The 15,944-nt window shown below is 51.8% G+C and overlaps 1 protein-coding gene across 2 annotated transcripts in view; it reads left to right on the top strand.

Annotated features, from left to right (window-relative positions):
• Adamts14 (ADAM metallopeptidase with thrombospondin type 1 motif 14) overlaps positions 1 to 15,944 on the top strand; it is a 79,661-nt gene that overhangs the window by 44,277 nt on the left and 19,440 nt on the right. Inside the window, exons 5-12 of one of the 2 annotated variants that reach the window (XM_021174539.2) lie at positions 284 to 367; positions 992 to 1,139; positions 3,683 to 3,788; positions 5,480 to 5,623; positions 6,567 to 6,699; positions 7,883 to 7,996; positions 9,756 to 9,904; positions 13,021 to 13,196. In XM_021174539.2, coding sequence (XP_021030198.1) covers positions 284 to 367; positions 992 to 1,139; positions 3,683 to 3,788; positions 5,480 to 5,623; positions 6,567 to 6,699; positions 7,883 to 7,996; positions 9,756 to 9,904; positions 13,021 to 13,196 — 1,054 coding nt within the window. Of the gene's footprint in view, positions 1 to 283; positions 368 to 991; positions 1,149 to 3,682; positions 3,789 to 5,479; positions 5,624 to 6,566; positions 6,700 to 7,882; positions 7,997 to 9,755; positions 9,905 to 13,020; positions 13,197 to 15,944 lie in introns of both variants that reach the window. The other variant, XM_029482694.1, reaches the window with a different exon arrangement.

Below are 15,944 nucleotides of genomic sequence, written 5' to 3'. Positions count from 1 at the left end.
CTCCCTCTCCCTCTCCCTCTCCCTCTCCCTCTTTACCTGGCTGTCCAGGCTGGCTTCAAACTCAGAGATCTGCCTGCCTCTGCCTCCTGGGTGCTGGGATTAAAGGCGGCCGCCACCATGCCTAGCTAGCCTTGGTTTTGTTTCTTGGGAAGGAAAGGCCAGCTGGGTAAAGTCATGGATGTGGGAGAAGGCATGCTGTATGTGAGAGCCTGGTTCTACGTGTGACGTGCAGTAGGTCTCCTGGGGGGAATCCTGCTACCTTCACGCTGTGCTCTTCTTGTAGGTGGATGAGATTTACCATGACGAATCACTGGGGGCCCACGTGAACATTGCCCTTGTCCGCCTGATCATGGTGGGCTACCGACAGGTGAGCCCCTGCTGACCGAACAGGACTCAGGGTGGATGGCAAGCCGGAGACTTGCCTACAAAATCAGCTTCCAAAGACTATCAGAGCTGCTTGCCTGGACCAAGGCAATGGGCTGGGCCTCATAACAGGGAAACTTGACATCCTGTGTCTTTTGGGGAGGAGGCCACTCTCCCTGAGTAGTTCCCTTGGGGTTGGGCAGTGATGGACACAAAGGCTGTCATTGTTGAACTTCCCTTGTTGAACGTAAGGACCCTGACCTCTGCAGCCTTAAACCAGGAACTTATTATGTTCCCTAATGGAGGTGACAGCCATACTTACCTCACAGGCTACTGTAGGGACCTGATGAGGGAGCGTTTGGTATAGGGTTAGCACAGCACAGTTCACTGTCTTGCAGGTTGAAGAGAGTAAAAATAGCATGTGTGGAGTCTCTAGTGGGCATGGGTACTGAATAGTGCCTGCCACACACGCGTGTAGGGATGACTGTGTGCCTGCAGCAGCTATGTGGAGGCAGCTAGTGATCTCTAGGAGCCCTGGGCCTCAGTGTTCTACCTCTGAGGAGAGCGCCACTGGAGTCCGGGGTGTCTTTGACCTTCCCGTTGTTGTCACCCTCTGCTTCCCCCACAGTCCCTGAGCCTGATCGAGCGAGGGAACCCAGCGCGCAGCCTGGAGCAGGTGTGTCGCTGGGCACACTCCCAGCAGCGCCAGGACCCTAGCCACACTGAACATCACGACCACGTCATCTTCCTCACGCGCCAGAACTTCGGCCCCTCAGGTATGCAAGGTATTAGACTTCCTATGGCCCGGTGTGAGCAGCCTGCAGGGCAGACGTGGAGATTCAAGGTTGGAGCTGGAGAGCAATGTTCTCTCTATGAGGCCCACCCTAGGGTACAAGAGGGGACAGAACCTGGACAGACAGCAGGGTAAGCCTTGGAACGGAAGGACTGTGGCCAGGGGAAGCATCTCATTTTGGTGTCTGCTGTCTCAGTCCTGCCTGAAGCCTACATGTACTGTTTGTCCCCGTCCCCAGCTGCGTGGAGACCTCACGGACCTCAGCCAGGCTTCTACTCACTCCAGACTGTGAGCATTTGGTGGTAGGAATGGAAGCCTGGTGCCCTGTGCCACTGCATGGATCCGGGAGTTTTTTAGTTTCTAGATTCTCCCAAGTTGCAAATGGAGGAGGGGAGAACCGTACTATTTACCATCCTCCATTTCCTAATTGCTCGGTGGGTAGAGGGGTGCACAGGAATCCAAGATAGTAGTGACAACTGTAAGCCATCTGTATATGTGCAGCTTTGATCATAGTTCTCATATGGGGAAACTGAGGCACAGAGAGGTGAAGAGACTTGTCTATGCCTGTTTGCAGGCAGGGATAGACCTGATGCTATCCTAGCTCTTCAGAGCTCATGTTGGGAACTTTTGGGATGTTTTTCTAGTCCAGTGGTAGACATGAGTCAGCTTGCTTGCCTACCCATAGGGCTGCCTGCCTGAACTACTAGGTCTCAGATGTGTATAGCAGACATGCATGCATACACATGTACAGACATGTGCACATACACAGAGACACTGTACACACATGTACAATCACACCCAGACACCAGACATATGTACACAGGTGGACCGGACACAGACTGGCACACGTGTGGGAACAGCATGGTGTATGGCGCTAATCACGGGACTGCAACACCATAGTGCTGGGCTCCCCAAGCCCTGTCAAAACAGACTGTGAAATCGGCACAACTCCTAAGTCAAGGAGAGCTTGCTACTCACCACGGGCCTTCCTGTCCACACCACCAGCTGCGGATTGTCCCAGCCTGCACTCCCGCTGCAAGCAGTGTCTGTTTCAATTGTGTATTTGCCGCTTGGGATGGACTGCACAGTCCCTTGCAAACTCAGCATAGTCTCCACCATTGTGCCACAGCCCCCAGCCCCAGAGGCAGACTTGTAGCTCGCAAGCCTTCACACAGTACAGACCACCTTGCTGCCTGCTCTCTTTCCATGTGGCTCATCTATACCTTGGCCTGTGACTCCCCAAATTCCAGAGAGTTATCTTGCCTGTTCTCCTGCTTGGTGGCCCTCAGAAGTCACTCCCTCTGTCTCTTTCCCTGGGCCTGTCAAACCTCCCAGGGGGACTCTTCCTTCCCTTTCCTTCATCTCTTCCCAGAACTCTTGATTCTTCAATGCTGCTCCTCAGGCACACCTGTGCTCAGTCCCTGTCTGCCTGCTGAGTTAGACCCTCCTTAAGGATGGGGTGTGTTGGGAGTAGGGAGGCGATTTTAGTCTGCTTTTCCCATGGGATCTAAAGAGAGTTTCTTCTTCCTCCCCCTCCCCCTCCTCCTCCTCCCCCTCCTCTTCTTCCTCCTCCTCTTCTTCTTCTGTTTCCTCGTCCTCTTCTTTTTCTTCTCCTCCTCTTCCTCTTCTTCCTCCTCTTCCTCCTCCCCTCCCTCCTTCTCTGCCTCCTCCTCTTCTCTCCTTCCCCTCCTCGCCATCCTCCTCCCCCTCCTCCCTTCTCCTACTTCTCCTCCTCCTCTTCCCCCTCCCCCTCTCCCTCCTCTTCCTCCCTCTCCCCCTCCTCCTCTTCTTCCTCTTCCTCCTCCTCTTCTTCCTCTTCCTCATCCTCTTCTTTTTCTTTTCCTCCTCTCCCTCCTCCTCTTCCTCCTCCTTCTCTCCCTCCTTCTCTGCCTCCTCCTCTTCTCTCCTTCCCCTCCTCCCTCTTCTTTCCCCTCCTCCTTTCTTCTCCCCCTCTTTCCCTTCTCTTCTCTGCTCCTCCCCTTCTTTTCCTCTTCCTCCTCCTCTCACTCCCCCTCTTCTTGTGTTCTCCCTCCCCTTCTTCTTTGTCGTCCTTAAGATGCACCTCTCCATGTTGTTCAGGCTGGTCTTAAACTCCTGGACTCCTGTGGCCTTCCTGCCTTAGTCTCAAGAGTAGGTGGGGCTACAGGCTAGTGCCACTCTACCTGGCTCCCCCCAGTACCCAACACAGGGCCATCCCTACCCTCTACATAGACAGTGTTCTGAGTTTGTTTGTTGACTGGCTCACAGAAGTGGAGTATGTGTAGGCTTGGGTCTCACCTGCAAGTCCCACTTGTTCAGAGACGTTGCTGCTGGTACATGGAAAACTGTAGGCCAAGAACAAGCCCTAATTCTGGGACAGGGTGGCAGCCAGCCCATGTTTGTTCTCTGGGAAGAGAATTTTGAGAACCTTTCTTCTCCAGGAACCTCAACACCCACCAGGTTGGGATGTCTCTGCATTGTTCAGGCTGGGGACACAGGTCAGTACTCCCCATGGCTTCTACCTGTGACCTCTCTCCTCTCTGGTAGGGTATGCACCTGTTACTGGGATGTGCCACCCACTAAGAAGCTGTGCCCTCAACCACGAGGATGGCTTCTCCTCAGCTTTTGTCGTGGCTCATGAGACAGGCCATGTGTAAGTAGCCCTGGGAGGGTGTGTTTAGGAGTGGCTCAGGGCTCTGGGCCAAGTATTGAGTTGAGAGGGGGCTTGACGGTAAAAGGCCAGGCCAGGTTCTGTCACTGACACATGATATCTACCAGCTGCCCGTGGCAGGAGGCAATGCCCATGGCTGTGGGGACCACATGTGGCCTGGCTTTTGTCAGGCTGGTGGCAGAATGCCTGTCATAGGTCAGACCTGCTGTCTGGGTGGTCTCTCTCCTTGCTATGTCTTCTTTCTGTCTTCACCCAAGCATGCTTTAGAGACCAGTTCCAGCTTACCCTGGCTTGTGCCTACTGAGGGACTGGCCCAAGCCCACCATAAACAGGCACACTTGGAGCCCAGGCAGTAAGCCAGGTGGGACTGGCAGCCAGTTCTGTGGGCTCAGATGCTGTTTAGAATACATTCCTTCACCAGTATTTGGTTTTATTCTTTTGGTTTGTGGGTTTTTTGTTTTCTTTTGTTTTGGTTTGTTTGTTTGTTTGTTTGTTTGTTTTTTGAGGCAGGGTCTCATATAGCCCCAACTAGCCTCAAACTAGCTGAGGATGTTCTTGAACCCTGTATCCTCTTGCTCCAGATTAGCCACACTCTGGGATTATAGGCATGTGCCATGTCACCTGGCTTTCATTCAGTATTTCTTGAGCACCTATCACATGCTGAGGTTTGACTTGCCAAAAAAGGCAGTAGATATCCGCTCTTTCCTAAGTAGAGGCCCCTCACTGCAGAGAAGCAATGTCAAACATAATGATCTATGTCATGTCTACTTAATGATCAGGGGCCCATGAAGTCACTAGCAGTATTTAAGAAATTAGAGGTGTTGGGCTTTGGTCTTGAATATCAGTTTAAAGAACAAAGTTTTAAATGTAAACTTTCATGGGTACCTACTATGTATAGAATCCTATGCAGAGGGAAGGTTGGTTGGTTGGTTGGTTGGTTGGTTGGTTTCAGACAAGGTCTCACTATGTACCTCTGGCTAGCCTGGAACTCACCATGTAGATCAGACTGGCCTTGAACTCCAAGAAATCTGCCTGCCTCTGCCTCCTGAGAGAAGGATTAGAGGTGTATGCTACAGGCCCATCCATTGAGGAGAGTTTTTAAGAAGTTCACACACTAAAGGATTCTGTGAGTGAGGCTGATGAGATCTTACTTAACAAGATTAAACCCTGCATGCAGGAGCCTTTCTGGTGCAGCAATGCAAGAGATGTTGATAGCCGAACAGATGGTCCCTGCTCTAGAGGTCAAGCCATGCGTGCTAACGTTGTACAATAGGACCCCCTACAGGGACCTTCTGCCCAGGCCAGCAAAGGGCTGAGGGATGGGCCTGATGGCTTGATACAGTCACATAGGGGGGAGGGGTGCAGAAGGAACAGAGTCCTGTCCATGGGCTGGACAGGTGTGTCCATAGGGAAAGATAGGAAGAGGGGGATAAGGAAGGTGAGTGACCAGTAGTGTCCCAGCTGGACTATCCTCAAAAGCTAGATTGATGTGGTTAATGTCTGAAGAAAGGGTGGGTCTCCAGGGAGAAAGAACATGGAGAGGAGGCATGGTCGGGAAACAGAGGGTAGCCAGCCAGTCTGGATTCCTGGTCAAGGCAGGGTCTGCTGTTTTGGGTCCATCTGCCTGTCCTCGAGGGTCAGGACCGACAGCAGGACTTTCTCCTTCCCCCCAGGCTTGGCATGGAGCATGACGGCCAGGGCAATGGCTGCGATGATGAGACCAGTCTGGGCAGCGTCATGGCGCCCCTGGTTCAGGCCGCCTTCCACAGGTTCCACTGGTCTCGCTGCAGCAAGCTGGAGCTCAGCCGCTACCTCCCGTAGGTTACCTCCACCCCAAGATAGGAATGGGTGGGCAAGCCCAGGCTACACAGCTGTCCTGTCCTGCCCCACCTCCTTGGTCTGGTCACTCTGCGTCTCTTCTAACCCCTATCCCCTCACCTGGCCTAAAACACCCACCTTAGTGCACCACAGGTGGGTTAGTGAGTGTCCCAACTCAGTATGGCTAAGGGACCAAAAGCATAGACTATTAAAAACCAGGCTCTCCTGCCTTACCTGGCTGCTAATTTAGAATTCCCTGTGGGTTGGTCCTGGGAATCTGGGTTCATTGAGGATGCAAACACCACTGTGCAGATGGAGATACAGTAGTTTCAGTTCCCCAGGGCAGGAGAGACAGGGATGGGGGTGTGTGGGGCGGCACTAGGAGATGTAGGACAGGTATTCAAAGCAGACAGGGACAGGGACACTCGTCACTGACCCTCCATAGCAGCTGGCTAGCACTACCTACCCAGCGTACCTCCTGTGTGGTGGATACACTTAGACTCAGTGTGGCCTCAAATTGTCTACAAGGCCACGCCCCATTGTAATCCATACTGCATCCCTTTTATTCGGTTAAAACCAACACCTCAGCCACATGTCAACTGTATCTACGAGGCCAGAGTCCAGGGGACATAACTCTGACCCTACCTACCCTGTAGGACAGGCCAAGGGATGACCCTTGAATCTGGAGGTCAGCGTGATCCACCCTGAGTTCTTTAGGCAGGCCTTGGTGCCTATGCCCATAGATGTAAGTAGAACCGTCCTGTTAAATAGCCACCTAGAAAGAGAGAAGCTGCGGCATCCTTAGAATAGACAGCTGGGGTCCACGAGAGTGGGCACAAAGTCCTATAGGCCATCCTTGCTTATTAAAAGCCCCGACTTGGGAAAGGAAGGCTTAGGATCTATAGCACTCAAGCCGGCTCACTTCCCCCGTCCCTGTCACAGATCCTACGATTGCCTCCTTGATGACCCCTTCGAGCGCACCTGGCCCCAGCCCCCAGAACTGCCCGGGATCGACTACTCCATGGATGAGCAATGCCGGTTCGACTTTGGCACTGGGTACCACACCTGCTTAGCTGTGAGTAGGCTGCGTGCCAGGCTCACGTGACCTAGTCTTTTCCTTTACTGGAGACTGTCAACCCTGCAAGCCACGTGGGCCTAGGGATGCCTTTGCAGGCTTGGTGCCGTCCACCACACAGGGGTGGAGTGGGTTGGGGCAGGGTGCACACATTATCCAATTCCACCTGTATGCCACATGTGTACAGCCTGGGCAGGGCTCAGATCTGGAGAAGATGGGAGGAGTGAGGCAGGAAGGGCAAGCAGCCATCGATAACCTGGATGGTCTGGTCTCGTGAGGGGTTTACCTGTGATGGGTCAGGCCAGGGTCTGAGCCATGGGTAAGAAGAGAGTTCCCACCTCTGAACACTGTAGTGGGGCGTGGTAGTCTATCTCCATAACCCTGTGTCTGGCAGTCTCCTCTCTACGGGGTCATCCCCATGTCTCCATCGTGTTTCGGGAGGCCATAGATGCCAGAAAACATAACCCTGCTTCTGCTCTTCAGGAAAGGACAAGGGGCAACCCTTAAGATTGGAGGTCAGCTTGATCTATCCTGAAGGGGCCCATACAAGGGAACATCTCAGGGTAGTGACATCTACAGAACAGCCTTCTGTGACCCTAGTACTTTGTACCTCCACCCAGAGAATAAAGCCTCCTTCCCCTTCCCTCTGCAGGATAGGATGCCATTCTTGGTAGCACGGAATCCTTGTGTGGTCCACCTTTCCCACTTTCTAGGCCACACTGGGACATGTGGCCTGACACAACAACACTGCTTTGGGGCTGAAGAGCAGAGTGTGCCCTTCAGTGCCCGTGTGCTTCCAAGGGACACCTGTCTGCCTTAGGGGTGATGCTAAGAAAGTACTAATGAAATCGGGGGCATCCCTCCAGACTGGAGCACAAGGTGACTGACCTCTGACCTTACTGGATATCCATGTTATAAGGAGATGGGGGAGTCTCACCTTCGTGTGGATTCATTCAAGATCCCCCACATGCCCAAGGATCAGGGGCGTCCTAGGCCCAGACCTCTGCGGAGCCTGCAAGTGGCTTCTGTAACAGTTGGTGAGGAGACAGTATGTACTGTGCAGGGCCCCTTCTCAGACTGTAGGAAGACCCTGGAACCACAGGACTTTAGCATCCTGCATCCCAGCAGTTGCCACACCTTCTGTTCTCTCTACCACTACTCACCTCATCCCCCTGCCTCACAGTTCAGGACCTTTGAGCCCTGCAAGCAGCTATGGTGCAGCCACCCTGACAACCCATACTTCTGCAAGACCAAGAAGGGGCCGCCGCTGGATGGGACAGAGTGTGCACCAGGCAAGGTACCTGTGGGGAGCTGTGCAGGAAGTGGCCCTCCCTCTAAGGTCCAGGGCCCTGCTCCTGTGTCGTGGATGGTCCACATGCCCAGAGTCTTCTCATGACCTCCACACAAACATCCACCTTGCCCTTTCCCTTGGCCTCTATGGTCAGCCTGGTTTAGCACGGTCTCTTAAGCTACAGCCTGCTCACTTCCTATACTGTATAGATAAGATGACTGAACCCCAGATGGGCTAAGGAAAGGGTCAGGCCACACAGCGAGCGATTAGCAGAGAGGGATAAAGGGAGGAGGGCTCTAGCTATCCCACCCACTCCCCTGCTCCCTGACTGCCTTTTCCGTACCCCACAAATCTCTCCTCTTCTGCAACTTGCCCTTCGTGTGTCTCCAGATGTGTGTTTGCTTCCTTAGGCCTGCGTGGTTCAGAGAATTCCCTGGCTGGTCTGAGAGCCCTAAGCTGCTCTATTTAAAGTCCCAGCTCTCCCCCCACCACCACCCCCAGTCACAGTCCTGCATTCGAGTTAGCCAGTGCATCTCCATCTTGGCTACACGAGGAAATCTTCTCGGAAGCTTTAAAACTCCCACCCCTAGAGTAAGAGATGAGCACAGAGGGGTACGAAGGGCTTTTGGGGTGATAGTGAATGTGTTCTGAAGTTCAACTGTGGAGAAGGCTATGCACTGCTGGATTATGAAGATGTTGAACTGCACACTCAAAATGGATGATTCCCGTGGTGTGTCAATCACACCTTATTCTAAACATCTCAGGACCCTAAAGACAGACTCAACTGTTCGGGGGAAGCCCCGGTGTCTGGATTGTTAGTCTTACTTGGGGACTGTCTCTTGAGAAGCACCCAGAAAACTCTGCTGTGTTTTTCTTGATACCCTGTGCCAAAAGGGAAGAGTGTCACCTTAGGCTTCCTCTGAATACCAGCTCTGTGCCTTCTGTTGTTTATTTTATTCACGAGTATACTGTTGTTGCTGTCTTCAGACACAACAGAAGAGGGCATCAGATCCCATTACAGATGGTTGTGAGCCACCATGTGGTTGCTGGGAACAGAACTCAGGACCTCTGGAAGAGCAGTCAGCAGTCAGTGCTCTTCACCACTGAGCCATCTCTCCAGCTTCCAAACCTCTGTTCTTAGTGACATTTAACTGAGGTCTGGCAAAGCCAAGTAGCCACACACATCTAGCAGTAGCAGAGCTGGGATTCAAACCGAGGCTTCTCAGAGTCCATGCATCTATTCCTTGGCTGCAGGCCATAGGCTTGGCTCATATATATGCCCCTGGTCCCTAGGAAGGCATTTCGGGGTACAGGTCAACTTTAGACAGGATAAGACGATCATCTTTTTCCCCCCTCAGCCTCACCCACGCCAGATAGACTGATGCATGAAATAGCGCCCCGTCACGGATATCATTGACTAATGTTTGCTGACTGGGGAGGGCTCTGTGTGTGCTGTTGACTAAGATGCTGTTCCCAGCATTGCATTGGAGAAGGGTGGCTACACCCAGGATGGCAAGCTCTTTGTCTGAGGCAGCTCACCTACCTATGTTCCAGTAGAGCTGGGATCCTGCCCGGTTTATTCCCCAGGCCATCTCTTAATGGCTCTCCCTCTCCCTCTCCCTCTCCCTCTCCCTCTCCCTCTCCCTCTTTTTCTCAGGGCTTGCCATAGTATCTATTAGCTATTCTATGTGCCCCAAGGAACACCCTTGTTGCAGGATTCTTTGTGGTGGCCTAAGGTGACCATGTGCCCTCTGCTCCACCCTAGTGGTGCTTCAAAGGCCATTGTATCTGGAAGTCACCAGAGCAGATTTATGGCCAGGATGGAGGATGGAGTTCCTGGACCAACTTTGGCTCATGTTCTCGGTCATGCGGAGGTGGGGTGCGATCCCGAAGCCGGAACTGCGACAACCCTCCGTGAGTGTGGCGGACTGGTGGGGCAGAGGATGCTTCTTATGTGGGAGAGATCGGGTGCAGGAGAGTGACCCTTACATACAGTTACTTGATTCCTGGATAAGGGCCCAGAATGTTGGAGCAAGGCAGTTTGCTAGTGAGCCACAGGGCTGAGTTCCTGAATGCGCCTGAGATGTTTCGAGTTGTCCTGTCCAGAGAAGTCCCCAGAGAAACTGGGTGTGTCCAGGACTCTTCCAGGTACTCAGAGACCTCCCATCACCCCAATCCTTTGGTGAAACTTTGAGTAAACATCAGTTTCAATGCGAAAAAACACTATCAAATTTGCTTTCTACCACATATGTAAACTCCCCCTTTTTAAACTTCCAGCTAACACCAGTGCCTCCATTCCCCACTTCAGTGTACTGGAGAGACACTTGTCTCTCCCTTTCAATCATCTTGGTAGGATCCCCTCCCCTCCTTCATGGCTATTGGATGTCTGAGTCCCAGTTCCCCCCACAGTCCTCATCTCTCAGGGTGAACCTGCTCGCTTGGTATACCCCAGTGGGGACTGGGTAAACTAGTTGAAACTGCCGTAGGTCCACTGGCCTAGAGACTTCCACAGGGCCTGGTACAGGCCCTCCTTCCACCAAATGGCATAATGAGCATTGTGCTAATAGGTCACAGGGCCCTGGTGGACCCAGAACCCTTAGAAACAGTGGTCATTTGGGGCTCACTGGATAAATCACGTGTCATACAAGCTAGAATGGAGTTGGCATTCCCTAAATCTACATAAAGGTTGAGGGAATCTGGGGGCTAGAGAGGTGGCTCCAGTGGTTGAGAGCACTGGCTGTTCTTCCAGAGGGCCTGGGTTCAATTCCCAGCACCCAGTGTGCAGAAAGGGGGAAAAAAGAAACAGAGGCTATTGGTGGTATAACATTTACGGATTGGTGGCTCAGTGCCACCATAGCACCCAGGGTCTGTGTTAACCAGGCTGACCTCATACAGATGACAAGGCACATGGACTCCCTTGTAATTTTCCTCTGTTGGAGATGCAAAGGTCAAGGTGGTGGGTAGGTGTCGTGGTGCCGACTCTGATAAGCCACCTTGCATTTGCCAGCAAGTCATCTTCTTGATCAGCCCTCCCATTTATTACACTTCCTGTAGCAATACCTGTTGTAGTAACTATTTAATCTCAAGTGGGGACTTCTACCCCACCTTAGATCATTCAGTCCCCAGATAAAAGACACAAAATTTTTATATTTATAATAAACTTTTAAAGCACTAGAGCTGGGCAGACATCTACCCTCTAAGCTATTATGTCTACTTCTCCATCAATAACCCCTTAACTCCATCAAGTTATAACTTGCCATGTTCCATTTAGGCTGCTCTTAACTCCAATTGGCCAGCCCTCGTGACCATATTTTCATGACTCATATACCTCAGGGTGTCCTCTCCGCTCTCCACCTTCTCTCCTCTCTTTTCACTCTCTTGTGGTCCTGCCTCAGACCCAAAGCCCTGAAACCAAAACCCCACCTATTTTCTTCTGCCCAGCTATAGCTGTTGGCATCTTTATTTAGCCCATAGCTGTACCTTAAGGAACAAGGTCACATAGCATTACTTGATATAAGTGCAGACTTCCTCATCCTTGGGGGCAACCAGTATTTAACATTAAAACACATAGCCAAAGACCAAAACCTCAACAAATACCTTTTTGCTTTATGAGGCTTAAAGGGAATAATATGTATGCCCACACTGGAGCATGGGTTAAGCACTCCAGAGGCAACAGCTGCTATTATTAAAAAGTATCCTAAGTGCTGTGTGCAGGATGTTGTGTGTTCAAGTGGAGAGTTCATTACACCTGGAGAGTTATCTTAGAGTCTCTGAGCAGGGCGCTGTTGCCTCCTATACTTGGATACTTTACATAGAAAGGTTTTTGTTTTGTTTCGTTTGAAACAGGGTCTCACTAGGTAGCTTTGGCTGGCCTGAAACTCAATATGTAGACCAGGCTGGCCCCAAACTCATAGGGATCCACCTACTTCTGCCTACCAAGGGCTAGAGATTAAAAGTGTATGCCATCACACCCAGCTTAAAAGTCTCTTTAAAAAGATTTATTTTTATTTTGTGTGAGCGTTTGCCTGCGTGTAGGTATATGCACTGTGTACTTGCAGTACCTGAAGAGGCCAGAAGAGGGCATCAGATCTCTGGGAACTGGAGTGATAGACTTGTAAGCTGCCATGTGGATGCTGGGCACTGAACCCACAGGAGTAGCCAGAGGTGCCATCTCCCCAGCTCTGTATTAACTGTCTTTTCTAATCCTCTTGACCTAATCAGGAAGAGTATCATTGCTCTCCTTTGCTTTGTCACAGCTGGAGGTGAGCTCCGATGATCCCACCTTTCAAGGGGGAAATCAAGGCAGAGCAAAACCCAGCGCCCGAACCAAGGCCACATGGTCAGGACTTGGATGTCAGCTCTTCTGGTTCAAAAACCAAATCTCTTTGATGCTCTTTAGTTTACTATATTCCATTATGAGATGGGGGTGGATGTGGAGAACTCTTTGTCTTGACCGAGTGCCTGCACGGTCTGCAGTAAGCACTGAAGGAATTTAAAGAATAAGCAAGATTGACAGCTGACTGGTGGCAAGGGCTAGCCAGTCCCTCGTCTGTCTGTCCTTATGTCCCCTGCCCCTCACCTCCCACCCCCAGCCCCAGGGAGATAGGAGCTAGCACTCTTCCTATGGGTGAAATAGTCAGAGGGAAGGAGGGGTTGTAGCTTACACGTTGGAGTGCTTGCCCAGTGTGCAGCCCTGGTTCAATCCCTAGCATCATATACATTGGGAATGGTGGTAGATACCTGTAGTCCCAATACTCAGGAGGTGGAGATGAGATGATCCAAAGGTCAAAGTCATCCTCATAGTCCAAGCTAGCCTGAGCTGCATGAGACCCTGTCTCAGAGAGGGGAGGGGAAGGAGAGAGAGAGAGAGAGAGAGAGAGTTCAGAAAACTCTGAGTTTAGCTGCCCAACACTGTAGGTCATTACTGAGTTGAGAAATCTACTACTGAGCTGTCCTAGGTCTCATGTAGGAAGCTCTCCTCTTCCCAGCCTCCCCTGGCCCCTAATCACCTGGTCTCTCTGCCACTGCAGTCCAGCCTATGGAGGCCGCCCGTGCTCAGGGTCCATGTTTGAGTACCAGATCTGCAACAGTGAGGACTGTCCTGGGCCCTACGAGGACTTCCGGGCCCAGCAGTGTGCCAAGCGAAACTCCTACTATACCCACCAGGACGCCAAGCACAGCTGGCTGCCCTATGAGCCCGACAGTGGTGAGTGGCTCTGATCTGCCCAACTCTCGTTCCTCTTCTCCCAACTATCGAGGCCCAAGGACCTGGGGGTGCAATGGGGAACCCGTGGGCAGACTCACCCAAGTCCTTGGGTGTCATGCACTTGTGGAGTCACTGTTGCTGTTGAGGCCACCCCTGATTTGCATGTTTATAAGGCAAGCAGCTTTGAGAGGGGGCTCTTCTCCAGGGATGCCCACAGCCGATCACAGAGCTCAGGCCGAATAAGTGCCATTCAAGATGTCTGTCCTTTCCTGCACATGAAGGCATCTGCCCTGTAAAAGAGAACATTTTAGAAAAAGTTAGATTGCAACAGCATCGGTCTTTAATCTTAGCACTTAGGAGGCAGAAGCAGGCGGGTCTCTGTGAGTCTATGTAGTAAGTTCTAAGCCAGTCAGTGATACATAGTGAGATGCTGTCTCAGAAACAAGAAGGAGGGAGGGAGGAACAGGGAGAAGGAAAGAGGGAGAGGAGGAAGGAAAGAGGGGAGGAAGGAGGGAGAGAAAGAAAGAAGGGAGGAAAAGCGGGAAGGAGGGAGGGAGGGAGGGAGGGAGGGAGCAAAGGCTTAGTTCACTTTCTGGAGTTTGTCTCAAAGTCCTGGGGAAAGCCCAGTGTGCAGCCCCAGGGCCGGGCAGGACTCTCTAGGGGTGCAGTACAATGTCCAGGGGAGCTCAACCTACCTTAGGCCAGGTTTCTAGGTTTCATGGGTGAGGCGTCCATCCATTAGCAGATGCTGAAGGTTATTTGAAAGACAGGTAGGTAGAAACCTGGAGAGGGGGCTTCTCATGTTGCCCTCCACCTCGGGCTGCTCAGGGATAGAAACAGGCCTTGGAACTCGGAGTGTCTGGTGTAGGAACCACACTGAGGCCAACACTTAGCCTTTTAGTGCGTATTTAGAGAGAGAGTTCCTGCTCTAGCGTTAGTGAAGGAATGGTGCGGATGCCTGGCTCTTCAGGCCTGAGGCTGGAAGGGCTTGGCTAGTGCAGTGGTCCCCACCTCTTGGATTCCCGGCAGCTCCTGTGAGAACAATGGCTTCTCAAACGTGAGCTGACATCAGCTCTGTGAGCTCAGGCTCATGCAGACTCCTCAGGATACAAGGGACTTCTGAGTCTTGCCAGGGCCAGACTTTGCAGCTGTGCCCTTTCAGAAACGGGCAGGAGGGGACAAGAGGGGGCAGGAGGGGGCAGGAGGGGGCAGGATCTTCCTTCTGCCTGGATTCCACCCACTCTGAGGAACTCACCACTCCTGCCAGGCAGCTGCCTGCTGGGTCCACTAGAATGATCCTGCTTCTCATCTGGAGGTAAATCCCCCAAACCCAGACCCAGACTCAAACCCCATCAGAAATCTGACTCTCAAGGAAGCTCTCTAAAGTGGTCTTAGATATTGTGACTCCATACTGGAGTTCTATGTGAGGGACTGTGGTAGCGTCTACATTTAGTCCAACCAAGCACTTGGGAGGTAGGGGCAGGCAGATCTCTTTTGAGGCCAACCTTGAACTACAAAGCAAGTTCAAGGACAGCCAGGGCTACACAGAGAAACCCTATCTTGAAACAACAACACAAGGAGGAGGAGGAGGAGGAGGAGGAGGAGGAGAACCCAGTCTCTTGGGAGCTTAGGAGCAGGAGCTAGCCAGGGTCCTCAGGCAAGCTTTGGGAAAGGCTGGCTTTGAATACCTTGCAGATCCACTGGGAGAGGCCTGGGCAGACAGGGCAAGAAGGTTGAGGGACAGCTGATGTCAGGCTTTTCCCAGGACTTCAGACCAATTCCAGGAAGTTAGCTGGGCCCCCAACCTCACTTTCTCTAAGAAACACAGCGAGTGTTTATCTGTTTGTTCTCTACGACTTCCTTTTTAGGACATTATCAGCTCATAGACAAGGGGAACATTTCATTTGGGGACATACAGTTCTCCTACTGATGTGCCCAGCTAGGCTGCAGAGCCAAAGCAAGACCCAAGTGACTTTGTGGTTACAAGGCTGGCTGGGCCACTCCATGTGTGGCCTTAAGCACGTTACTTAGCCTTTGGCCCAGTGTTTCCTCTGAGGTGTTAGAACCTGTGCTAGGGTGAGGCTCAGTGGTATAGCACTTGCCTAGCATGCATGAGACTCTAGCTTTTATTCCCAGTACCCTCGTGCATGGTGAGGGGGGGCGGGGGGGGGGAGCTGGAGAGATAGCTTAGTTGGTAAAGCTTTTGCCTTGCAAATACGTTAACTTGAGTTGATCCCCGGACTCCACATTAAAAAGATAAGTCTTGAGCTGGAGCGATGGCTCAGAAGTTAAGAGCACCTACGGCTCTTCCAGAGGACTCAGGTTTGATTCCCAGCATCAGACTGTGGGTGGCTAATATCAGTCTGTGACTCTAATCCCAGGGGGATCTGCTGCCCTCTTATGGCCTCCATGGGTACTGCACACACATGGTGCACAGATATATGTGCACTCAAAATACCCATGCGTATAAAAATTTTAAAATAATAAATCTTTAGGGGGTTGGAGAGATGGCTCAGTGGTTAAGAGCACTGAATGCTCTTCCAGAGGTCCTGAGTTCAATTCCCAACACCCACATGGTGGCTCACAACCATCCGTAGTGGGATCTGATACCTTCTTCCAGTGTGTCTGAAGACAGCCACAGTGGACTCATATAAATAAAATTTAAAAAATCAATCTTTAAAAATAAAATAAACACCATTGCATACACTAGCAAAATTGTGCTGATAGGACCCTGATATAGCTGTCTCT

Source organism: Mus caroli, chromosome 10, assembly GCF_900094665.2.
Source record: "Mus caroli chromosome 10, CAROLI_EIJ_v1.1, whole genome shotgun sequence".
Classification (NCBI taxonomy): domain Eukaryota; kingdom Metazoa; phylum Chordata; class Mammalia; order Rodentia; family Muridae; genus Mus; species Mus caroli.
This window is presented reverse-complemented; position numbering and strand designations above follow the sequence as displayed.